General features: G+C 46.1%; 1 protein-coding gene across 6 annotated transcripts in view; it reads left to right on the top strand.

Annotated features, from left to right (window-relative positions):
- The window catches only part of LOC139582700 (1-phosphatidylinositol 4,5-bisphosphate phosphodiesterase beta-1-like), a 234,110-nt gene that overhangs the window by 205,509 nt on the left and 15,547 nt on the right, over positions 1–13,054 (top strand). The window contains exons 28-34 of one of the 6 annotated variants that reach the window (XM_071412942.1): positions 911–1,079; positions 1,745–1,821; positions 2,119–2,208; positions 2,537–2,594; positions 2,688–2,774; positions 3,119–3,143; positions 11,842–11,879. In XM_071412942.1, the coding sequence (XP_071269043.1) occupies positions 911–1,079; positions 1,745–1,821; positions 2,119–2,208; positions 2,537–2,594; positions 2,688–2,774; positions 3,119–3,143; positions 11,842–11,852 (517 nt within the window). In that variant the 3' untranslated portion in view covers positions 11,853–11,879. Of the gene's footprint in view, positions 1–910; positions 1,080–1,744; positions 1,822–2,118; positions 2,209–2,536; positions 2,595–2,687; positions 2,775–3,118; positions 3,144–11,841; positions 11,899–13,054 lie in introns of those variants that run through there. The other 5 variants (XM_071412941.1, XM_071412940.1, XM_071412939.1 and 2 more) reach the window with 5 other exon arrangements.

Here is a 13,054-nt window from a genome sequence, read left to right as displayed (position 1 = left end):
TGGCCCTTGCTTCATATCCGTCGCCAAACCCACTGGCTCCAGGTCATCTATAAGTTTTTGCTAGGTAAAGCCCCGCCTTATCTCAGCTCACTGGTCACCATAGCAGCACCTGCCCATAGCACGCGCTCCAGCAGGTATATTTCACTGGTCACCCCCAAAGCCTATTCCTCATTTGGCCGCCTTTCCTTCCAGTTCTCTGCTGCTAATGACTGGAACGAACTGCAAAAATCACTGAAGCTGGAGACCAATATCCCCCTCACTAACTTTAAGCATCAGCTGTCAGAGCAGCTCACATATCACTGCACCTGTACGTAGCCCATCTGTAAATAGCCCATCCAACGACCTCATCCCCATATTGTTATTTTTATTTATTTTTTGCTCCTTTGCACCCCAGTATCTCTACTTGCACATTCATCTTCTGCACATCTATCACTCCAGTGTTTAATTGCTAAATTGTAATTACTTCGCCACTACGACCTATTTATTGCCTTACCTCCCTAATCTTACCTGTAATGTTTATGTCCAATGGCCGATGAGCACCAATACGTTTTATCTATAATTTCTCCTAATTTAAAAAGGATTTGCCAGTAGACTGTCGACTTGATTCATGATGATGACTGCTAGCTTGCTAGATAAGATTTTGAAAGTATGATGTTGATTGGACATAAGCTACTGTAGATATAACGTGATTAGACGTCATTTTATCTGTGGCCAATGACCTTGAACCTTCTTGGATGGGCACTTCTAATGTAACTCTATGGCAGCATCCAAGGGACTATCCTTAGATGTAGCGGTGATGTAGTGTCCCCATGAGTGACAGAACACTAAGCCAATCATGGTGTAACTATAGGAACATTACCCAATCCCGGCACAACTAAAGAACATTATCAACCCCTACGTGTGTGTTTAGCAGGTCGGAGCAGTCCCTGTCGACCCTGGAGCAGGAGCTGTGTGTGTTGGACCAGGAGTCCAGTCAGAGACTGTCTGAGCTGAAGGAGAAGCAGCAACAACAGCTACTCACACTGAGACAGGAGCAGTATTACAGTGAGAAGTACCAGAAGAAAGAACACAACAAAATGGTACAGGCACGCATGCACACACACATGCACACCCACGCACTCACGCACACACACACACACACACACACACACACACACACACACACACACACACACACACACACACACACACACACACACACACACACGCACCCACGCACTCACGCACACACACGCACACACGCACACACGCACACACGCACACACGCACTCACGCACACACACAAACACGCACACGCACACGCACACGCACACACACACACACACACACCTAACCATATCCTCAACCAGAGTTATACTAGAGACCAGCGTACCTAACTACATACAGTAGATCTATTATTTGCGTTGAATCAGCATTAACCCTCAACTCAGTAAAATGCGGGCTTTATGGCCAAAATCACCCTGTTGTGCTGACCTTAGATCAGTGTAAAGATTTCCCAGTGCTCCTCTACTGCTTTGTGAGATGGAAAGACTGAGTGTAGTAACTGATCTGTGTACAGTTTGTGTGGATGAGGTGTCAGGGTTTATCCATGATGAATAGAACCATACTGACAGACCAATTATATTCTCCAATGTCAACTGATAAGTCATGCCTGAGTTAAACAGAAAGCATGAGTCAGCTATCATATGCTACGAGGCAAACAAACTGTAGGATAACCAGTGTTCTTTTTCCTGTGGATCTCTAGCTGTTGGAGAAGTTGACAACCATAGCCGAGGAGTGTCAGAGTGTCCAGCTGAAGAAGATCAGAGACATCTGTGACAAGTAAAAAAGTGCACACACACACACACACACAAACAAAAGCACATTCACAAACAAAATCACACACACACACGTACACACACACACGCACACACACACACACACACACACACACACACACACACACACACACACACACACACACACACACACACACACACACACACACACACACACACACACACACACACACACACACACACACACACACACACACACACACACACACACACACACACACAAGAAGCTCATGTATGCATGTATTTCATGGGGTTTCACTATCCTCCTATTTCTCCACAGGGAAAAGAAAGACGTGAAGAAGAAGATGGACAAGAAAAGACAGGAGAAGATTAATGAAGCAAAGGCCAACAACAAGAACGTGACAGAGGAGTAAGTACATGGGGTTGGGGAAGAGACCTCCTAATACATAAGTGCTCATGCTCCTTAAGGCCACCAGATGGCGATGAAGATTCATGCCTGACTGACTGATCTAGCTAATGATCACGACAGGACCAGTTTAATACAAATATTCCGTAATTTTTCATAGAAAGACTTAATGCTTGTAGGTCATAGGTCATCAGGTAGACCTACCAACTTTTATATGGTCCTTTGAGCTAGATTGGAACAAGGAACATCAGGATTATTGACTGTTAAAGTAAAGGTTACATTTGAGGAATCTTAAAGAGAGGTTTGAGCTGACATCTGTATATGTTTACAGAGAGAAGCTGGAAATCAACAGGTCATTTGTCAATGAGGTGGTGCAGTATATCAAACGGGTAAGTGTGTGTGTGTGCGCACGTGTGTGTGCGTGTGTCCATGCCGGCGTGTGGCTACACCTTACTCTTGCCTACCTCTGTCTGTCTGTGTAGTTGGAGGATGCTCAGAGTAAGAGAATGGAGAGACTACTTGAGAAGCACAAGGACATCAGACAGCAGATTGTGGATGAGAAACCCAAGGTATGGACACGTTTACCCTCAAATACAGAACTGTAGGATGAAGTTGCTTCTAACCAATCATTCAGTGTCAGGAATAGGATGCATACCAAATGTCACCCTATTCCCTATATAGTGCCCTGCTTTTGACCAGGAACCATAGGGTAGTGCCCTGCTTTTGACTAGGACCCATAGGGTAGTGCCCTGCTTTTGACCAGGACCCATAGAGTAGTGCCCTGCTTTTGACCAGGACCCATAGTGCACTATGAAGGGAATTGGGTACCATTTGGGACAGAGACATATTTTCAACCCATAAAGGTTCCATTGGTTAACCATTTCCATCATGTCCATTGTTACTGTGATTGTAGGAAGGAGGATCCCCAGAGGACCAGGGTAAGACATTCTGCATCTGTGTGCATTAATACAGCTTCAATACTTAAGCATTAATAACAATGTATACAGAAGCTTTAATAAGAAGGCAAAAGCTGAAGAATGATAACAAGTGGATGTGCAACTTTCCTCTGACCCTGCCTCTCTGTTACAATAACCCTGATGGTCAACTGCCGCTCAACCCAACCGTCCCAAAGTACTGTCCCTGCCAGAACGGCCTTTCTTTCCTCTATCCTGTCTCCTCATTCTGCTATGTACAGGTAGCTGGGTCTCTAAACCCAGTTCCCATGGTTTCTTCCCCCTCTTCCCCACGCTCAGTGATCTCCTCTGTGCTTGGGTGCATGGGTCAGTTGTCTATTTTCCACCATGTTCCCTCTCTGAATACTCTAAAATCTATGGCTGTGTTGCTACATGTTTTGGAAGTAAAATACATTTCTAAACCTTGCGATTGTATATGGAAATATAAAGTACACTTTTTTTAACCTAGACCTAATGTATTGGCGATATCTATATGAGGACGTGGTAGGCAGCAGACATATGCTGAAAGAGGATGCATGGATGATGTATATACTGTCCTCATTAGTGCATGACAACACATTTTAGTAGTTTGTGTGTTGACCACACGGGGTCAGCGTATCCTGGAGCATTAGCCTGGTAGCTCTTACCAGAGGGATATACTACTGCCCTGCACCACTGCATGTGCTTTTCTTACACTTCCTCATTTCTATCTCAAGGACATTTCTTACAACATGCATCAGGCTGAATGCTGTGATAAGAACAGAGAATAATTATGCAATGAAACAAAAACAGTTCTCTCATGAGTAACCAGCATAGGGCTAATGGAGGAGGGCATGAGTAACCAGGATAGGGCTAATGGAGGAGGGCATGAATAACCAGGATAGGGCTAATATGATGACAAACACACACACACACATAAACTTAACAAGTTCCACAGACATGTGACTAACAGAAATTGAATAATGTGTCCCTGAAAAAAGGGGGGGTCAAAATCAAAAGTAACAGTCAGTATCTGGTGGGGCCACCAGCTGTACTGCAGTGCATCTCCTCCTCATGGACTGCACCAGATTTGCCAGTTCTTGCAATGAGATGTTACCCCACTCTTCCACCAAGGCACCTGCAAGTTCCCAGACATTTCTGGGGGGGATTGGCCCTAGCCCTCACCCTCTGATCCAACAGGTCCCAGACTTGCTCAATGGGATTGAGATACGGGCTCTTCGCTGGCCATGGCAGAACACTGGCATTCCTTTCTTGCAGGAAATCACGCACAGAACGAGCAGTATGGCTGGTGGCATTGTCATGCTGGAGGGTCATGTCAGGATGAGCCTGCAGGAAGGGTATCACATGAGGGAGGAGGATGTCTTCCCTGTAACGCACAGCGTTGAGATTGCCTGCAATGACAACAAGCTCAGTCCAATGATGATGTGACACACCGCCCCAGACCATGACCACATCCAAATTGATCCCGCCTCGGTGTAATACTCATTCCTTTGACGATAAACACGAATCCGACCATCACCCCTGGTGAGACAAAACCGCGACTTGTCAATGAAGAGCACTTTTTGCCAGTCCTGTCTGGTCCAGCGATGGTGGGTTTGTGCTCATAGGCGACGTTGTTGCCGGTGATGTCTGGTGAGGACCTGCCTTACAACAGGCCTACAAGCCCCCAGCCTCTCTCAGCCTATTGCGGACAGTCTGAGCACTGATGAAGGGATTGTGCGTTCCTGGTGTAACTCGGGCAGTTGTTGTTGCCATCCTGTACCTGTCCCGCCGGTGTGATGTTCGGATGTACCGATCCTGTGCAGGTATTGTCTGCCATCCTGTCTTCCTGTAGCGCTGTCTTAGGCGTCTCACAGTACGGACATTGTAATGTATTGCCCTGGCAACATCTGCGGTCCTCATGCCTCCTTGCAGCATGCCTAAGGCACGTTCACGCAGATAAGTAGGTACCCTGGGCATCTTTCTTTTGGTGTTTTTCAGAGTAGAAAGGCCTCTTTAGTGTTCTAAGTTTTCATAACTGTGACCTTAATTGCCTACCGTCTGTAAGCTGTTAGTGTCTTAACGACTGTTCCACAGGTGCATGTTCATTAATTGTTTATGGTTCATTGAACAAGCATGAGAAACAGTGTTTAAACCCTTTACAATGAAGATCTGTGAAGTTATTTGGATTTTTACGAATTATCTTTGAAAGACAGGGTCCTGAAAAAGGGACATTTCTTTTTTTGCTGAGTTTATATACATTCGTGATGGGGGTAAAAATCGATACAGTTACATTCACAATATTATTTTTGATGATATTAAATCGATATGTGACTCCAAGTTTCGATTTGTAATAAAATATATATATTATATACAGCATATATTGTATATATACACACACACATGGCAAAAGTATGTGGACACCTGCTCATTGAACATCTAATTCCAAAATCATGGTCATTAATATGGAGTTGGTCCCCCTGTTGCTGCTATAACAGCCCCCCCTCTTCTGGGAAGGCTTTCAACCAGATGTTGGAACATTGCTGCATGGACTTGCTTCCATTCAGCCACAAGAGCATTAGTGAGGTCAGGCACTGATGTTGGGCGATTTGGCCTGACTTGCAGTCGGCGTTTCAATTCATCCCAAAGGTGTTCGATGGGGTTGAGGTCAGGGCTCTATGCAGGCCAGTCAAGTTCTTCCACATTGATCTCGACAAACCATTTCTGTATGGACCTCGCTTTGTGCACAGGGGCATTGTCATGCTGAAACAGGAAAGTGCCTTCCCCAAACTGTTGCCACAAAGTTGGAAGCACAGATTTGTCTAGAATGTCATTGTATGCTGTAGCGTTAACATTTCCCTTCACTGGAACTAAAGAGTCTAGATCGAACCATGAAAAACAACCCCAGACCATTATTCCTCCTCCACCAAACTTTACAGTTGGCACTATGCCAATGTTTGTTTATAGAGATTGCATGCTTGTGTGCTTGATTTTATACACCTGTCAGCAATGGGTGTGACGGAAATAGCCGAATCCACTAATTTGAAGGAGTGTCCACATACTTTTGTGTATATACTATATAGTGTATACAGTATATATATTTGTTTTTTAATAGGTAGCATTAGTTAGCGCTAGTCTGCTGTACGTAAGCCAATTTGTAAGCCAATTTGTCTTCAGAACTTTTATTTACATCAATCAAAACTAATTTTTCATGGCTCTCACCTTGTCCCTCTGCAGCAGACATGGTTAGCAATATGTTTGGAACATTGGATCGCAATACATACAGAATCATGAGAATTTTATTGTGAGCCCCCTTGCAATTCCCAGCACTAATATACACACACACACACACACACACACACACACACACACACACACACACACACACACACACACACACACACACACACACACACACACACACACACACACACACACACACACACACACACTCACCCACCCACCCACCCACTCTCTCTCTCTCTCTCTCTCTCTCTCTCTCTCTCTCTCTCACACACACACAAATACTCACACTATCTCTCTCACACACACACACACACACACACACAAACACGCACACACACACAGTCTTATACAGCTAACCTTGTGGGGACACACAATTCAGTGTCAAAATTCAGTGTCAAAATCCTATTTTCCCTAACCCCTAACCCTTATCCGTACTCTTACCCTAACCCTAACCTTAACCCAAAAACCTAACCTTCCCCCTAAACCTAACCCTAGCTCCTAACCCTGACCCTAAACCTGATTTTAACACTAATTCTAACCTTAACCCTAAACCCTCTAGAAATAGAATGTGACCTCGTGGGGAACAACAAAATGTTCCCAGTTGTTGAAATCTGGGGACACAAGAATAATTAAACACGTTCTCTCTCTCACACACACACACACACACACACACACACACACACACACACACACACACACACACACACACACACACACACACACACACACACACACACACACACACACACACACACACACACACACACACACACACACACACAGCCTTCCTGTCCTGCCTCCCCATTTCAGAGCAGTGACCCCTCTCTCACCTCCTGGTCATGGTAATTGGTAATTACACACAGTGTGGCTTATATCACAAAAGTGGCCTGGAACTACTGGGCTTGAAACTGGTCTGGCACTATTATGTGCTACCTAATCCCTTTTAAAGTACCTTGAAGACTCCCTGCTTGCGTCCCAAATGGCACTCTATTCCCTATTTAGTGCACTATAGTGCATCTTAAGCCTAAGTTCATCTTTAGAACCATACGATCACAATGCGATCCTATATTTCTAACGATGATCTTAGCCTTAAGATGCTTCTGGGAAACCGCGCCCTGGTCAAAAATGGTGCACTAGGTATGGAATAAGTTGCCATTCAGTACGCAGACCCAGAGGTAGCTCCTAGAGGGGGGGAACACAGAGGCCTCCTGAATCTCTAATGCTGAATGTTCTATGTCGGTGGTGGCCTAACCTGTTCCTGGAGATCTACTCTCAGCTGATCAGCTGCTCGGTGTAGTCAAGTAAACACAGCCCAAACGTTCACCCACCTTTTGCGGGAAGTTGCATTAAAAGTATAGGGAGCTTTTTTCACTGCGACAGATGATCAGAGTTTACCCACCTATTTTACGTCCAGGACCTTGATTGTGTAGGGCTGGAGCAAAAGCCTGCAGACCCAGTACAGTAGCTCTCCAGGAGTAGGCCATCTCTGTTATACCTGTTGACTGCTGCTATGATTTTGCTGCTGTGATTCCAGTGTAGTACTGAGAAGCAGCAAGAAGCCATATTAACACACACAAACACACATTCTGTTAGACAACACTGTTGGACAACACTCAGCTCCCCAATATCTCAGATATTCCATTGAGAGGTGGAAGAACAGAGAGGGCCTGAGACCCCGGCCAGCTCCATCTGCTCCTCCTCTACATCCTTCCATCCTCCTCTCCTCCATCATCCCTCCATCCTTGTGACTTTTAATTACCTCAGCTGTCACTTCCCACCAGGTGATAATGAGGTGTGGCGTTCGTCACACACCTTGTCCCCGACACACACCTCGACCCGACACACACCCTGTCTCCAATACACACACCTCGACCCGATGGCAATGAACACACTCGTACATACTCTCTCACGTACACACACACACAAACACACACACCTACACACACTGACACACACCCACCCATCAACCATTGACTGATGGCCGCCCACCACATTCCACCTCACACCCTCCTGCTCCACCCCACCCAACATCTTCACACCTAGGAACCATCAGAGCTGGGAGAGAGATGGCCGCTTTTATCAAAAGACCTCAGTGCCTATGGTTAGCAGGGGGACAGTGCGTGCTGCAGACAGTCCCTTTCTAAGTAGGTCAGGCGTGGAGAGGAGAGCATAGGATAGGATAGGGGATGAGAGGAGAGGAGAGGAGAGGAGAGGAGAGGAGAGGAGAGGAGAGGAGAGGAGAGGAGAGGAGAGGAGAGGAGAGGAGAGGAGAGGAGAGGAGAGGAGAGGAGAGGAGAGGAGAGGAGAGGAGAGGAGAGGAGAGTCTAGCCATCTGGTTGAATATCATCTCAGTGAAAAACACTCTTCCTGGAAGGTCACCTTGTAGAGTGTGGTCAAATTAGGGCAGAGATTGTATAAATGCACAAACCTTGAAGAGTGGTTGGGTAAGGCTAGAGATAACCTCAGGCTTGATCAGCAAGGGAGTTAGAAAAGCTGAATCAGACTAGAAATTTACTGTACCAGGTGATGGAGAACTGCCTTTTGGCTTCTCTTCATAAGGAACATGAAATCATCTTATCACATATCATTATCACCGCTCACCACACCTGTCCTCTAGTGGGACTGACTTCATTCCTCTCTCCTCCCGACATCCCTTTCTTCTCTCCTCATTCCCATTCCTACAGATGTAGGATCTTAATTTGACCAGTTTCTCACAGCAGGAAAATAATCCTGCAGCAACAGGAAATGTGAATTATTGTGTGGATTATATTTAATGGAGCTTTTTGGGGGGGATACATTGTTTGTTAGGGGAACTCAAGTCTGAAAATTTGGGGTGGAAATTTCTAACTTTAGAAGCCTCTTTAAACCTTGAATACACTACAAGTTTGAATTTCCTGCTGTGCCAGAAATGTTCTGCAACAACACAGTGATCACACTACATCCTACACTTCTCCCCAGTCCTCCAGTGGGATAGAGTCTTCATCCCTCTCTCTTCTCCCCAGTTGTCCAGTGGGATAGAGTCTTTATCCTTCTCTCTTCTCCCCAGTCCTCCAGTGGGATAGAGTCTTCATCCCTCTCTCTTCTCCCCAGTCGTCCAGTGGGATAGAGTCTTCATCCTTCTCTCTTCTCCCCAGTCCTCCAGTGGGATAGAGTCTTTATCCTTCTCTCTTCTCCCCAGTCCTCCAGTGGGATAGAGTCTTCATCCCTCTCTCTTCTCCCCAGTCCTCCAGTGGGATAGTCTTCATCCCTCTCTCCTCTCTTTCCTTTCCATGTCCTTTAGTGAAATCGCCTCTTCACTCTGTATCACACTTGACTATCGCTTCTATTTCATCCCATGACTACTGTATCTTCCTCTCTAGCCTATAATGATCTAACGTGCAGGCTGAGGCTAGCTTGCCCTGCCTGCCTGCCTCTTTACCGAACAGTTTACCCACCTTTTGCAGAAAAATGAATTGAATGTATCGACAGCGTAACTTTTTTCACCGCCACCGGCAATCAGAGTTTACCCACTTTTTTTTACCACTACATAACAAGTCTATTCACACCTCTGGGCTTCTCTGTCAGTTTTATGAAGGTTTCAATGCCAGCCTTGTTCCTAGGTAGGACAGAGGTACCCTCTAAGCCTCAGCCTTCAACACTAAAGTGCCCTCCAAGCTCATCAGTAAGCTCAGGGGCCCTGGGTCTGAACCCCTCCCTGTGCAACTGGGTCCTACACTTCCTGACAGGCTGACCCCAGGTGGTAATTGTGGGCAACAACACCTCCACCATGCTGATCCTCAATACGCGGGCCCCACAGGGGTGTGTGCTCAGCCCCCTCCTATACTCCTTGTTCAACCGTGACTGCGTGGCTATGCATGTCTCCAACTCAACCATCAAGTTTGCTGACAACACAACAGTGGTAGGCCTGATTACCAACAATTACGAGACAGCCTACAGGGAGGAGGTGAGAACCCTCTCCTTCACTGTCAACTAAACAAAGGAGCTGATCGTAGACTACAAGAGACAGCACGCCCCCATCCACATCGACACGCCCCCATCCACATCGCCACGCCCCCATCCACATCGCCACGCCCCCATCCACATCGCGAGGCCGCAGTGGAGAGGGTCAAAAGCTTAAAGTTCCTCGGAGTGCACATCACACAGGGTGGCTGAAGAAATTCAGCCTGGCCCCTAAGAACCTCACAGACTTCTACCATTGACAGCATTCTGTCGGGCTGTGTCACATTCTGGTATGGCAACTGCACTGCCCGCAACTGCAGGGCTCTCCAAAGGGTGGTGCGGTCAGCCCAACGCATCATCGGGGGCACACTGCCTGCCCTCCAGGACATTTACAGCATCCGGTGTCACAGGAAGGCCAAGAAGATCATCAAGGACCTCAGACACCCAAGCCACGGCCTGTTCACCCCGGTACCATCTAGAAGGTGGCGACAGTGCAGGTGCATCAAAGCTAGGACCAAGAGACAGCTTCTATCTCCGGGCCATCTGACTGTTAAACAGTCATCACTTGCCGGCCTCTGCCCAGTACCCTGCCCCTTAGAGACTGCTGCCCTATGTACAGTATATATACTGTATATATTATGTGTGGACTGAGGTTCATTAATATTGGATCACTTCACTAAAGTTTGATTGTGTATAAAAGGTATATTACCAGCAACTCTCAGTTAATTCCTCACAGACAGCCATAGCCCTGACCATTAGCCCACAGGTAATTTGGTGACATATTAATCGTAGGATTGTTTGATGACCAAGTAATCCTACAAAAATCTGACCTTTATTGACAAACTCTCCTTTGTTTTTCTGCCTGACTCTACCTCTGTGAGATCATAGACTTATTTAAATCAGCTTGTCTTCCATCTCCTGTAATGCTGAAAAGCAGATGTAGCTCTTAGATCCTTAGACTCGTAGATTGTGACGTGGTCCATCTTTGCTGCTCTCCTTTAATTACGACCCTCCCCTGGGATGCAACATGGTAGTTAAACAGAAAAATCAGCATTAAAGCAATTATTGGATCAGAATGAATACAATCCTGTCATCTGTAATCATTAGGGGCGGATATGCCTGGGAGAAAAACAGACTCTGACTCTCTGTCTGTCCGTCAGAAGGCAGGAAGCTCAGAAGAACATGGGAGCCTACATTCAGGATTAATGATTCACATGTCTTTCATTCCTTTGTTACTAATTGAGGTAGAGGAAATTGAACAAAAGAAAACGAGGAACAAGAAAAGTACCTTGATCCATCATATAGGCTGCCCAGTTAGCCCCACAACAACCATTGGCCCACCTGTTGACCAGTAACATCTACCCTGCTGGTCCATATCAGTCATCACTAGTCACTGACACCATATTCAGTTCTCCTCTTCGGTTACAGAGTACCAGGAGTAACCAGGACATGTTCAGTATATCATTATGTAGGCCCACTCTGTTGGTTCTGTAGACGCATACTGCAGCTCTCCCTATAGCTGCAGAGTGAGCTGGACCAGGAGTTCTCTTTGTTGCTGTAGTTCTGTTGACACTGTTGGTTCTATCTGGTTCTGTAGTACACCCATACTCGGTCCTCTCCTCTCCATATAGCTACCTATAGACCCATACCCTCTCCTCTCCATATAGCTACCTATAGACCCATACTCTGTTCTCTCCTCTCCCTATAGCTACCTATAGACCCATACCCTCTCCTCTCCATATAGCTACCTATAGACCCATACTCTGTTCTCTCCTCTCCCTATAGCTACCTATAGACCCATACCCTCTCCTCTCCATATAGCTACCTATAGACCCATACTCTGTTCTCTCCTCTCCCTATAGCTACCTATAGACCCATACCCTCTCCTCTCCATATAGCTACCTATAGACCCATACTCTGTTCTCTCCTCTCCATATACTACCTATAGACCCATACTCTGATCTCTCCTCTCCACATAGCTACCTATAGACCCATACCCTCTCCTCTCCATATACTACCTATAGACCCATACCCTCTCCTCTCCATATACTACCTATAGACCCATACTCTGATCTCTCCATATAGCTACCTATAGACCCATACTATCTCCTCTCCATATAGCTACCTATAGACCCATACTCTGATCTCTCCTCTCCCTATAGTAACCTATATACCCATACTCTGATCTCTCCTCTCCATACAGCTACCTATAGACCCATACTCTGATCTCTCCTCTCCATATAGCTACCTATAGACCCATACTCTGATCTCTCCTCTCCATACAGCTACCTATAGACCCATACTCTGTTCTCTCCTCTCCCTATAGCTACCTATAGACCCATACTCTGATCTCTCCTCTCCCTATAGCTACCTATAGACCCATACTATCTCCTCTCCATATAGCTACCTATAGACCCATACTCTGATCTCTCCTCTCCATACAGCTACCTATAGACCCATACTCTGTTCTCTCCTCTCCACATAGCTACCTATAGACCCATACTCTGATCTCTCCTCTCCATATAGCTACCTATAGACCCATACTATCTCATCTCCATATAGCTACCTATAGACCCATACTATCTCCTCTCCCTATAGCTACCTATAGACCCCTACTCTGATCTCTCCTCTCCACATAGCTACCTATAGACCCATACTCTGTTCTCTCCTCTCCATATAGCTACCTATAGACTCATACTATCTCATCTCCATATAGCTACATATAGACCCAT

Source organism: Salvelinus alpinus, chromosome 8 (genome assembly GCF_045679555.1).
Source record: "Salvelinus alpinus chromosome 8, SLU_Salpinus.1, whole genome shotgun sequence".
Taxonomy (NCBI): Eukaryota; Metazoa; Chordata; class Actinopteri; order Salmoniformes; family Salmonidae; genus Salvelinus; species Salvelinus alpinus.
The sequence above is the reverse complement of the archived record's forward strand: the minus strand, read 5'-3'. Positions and strand labels throughout refer to the sequence as shown.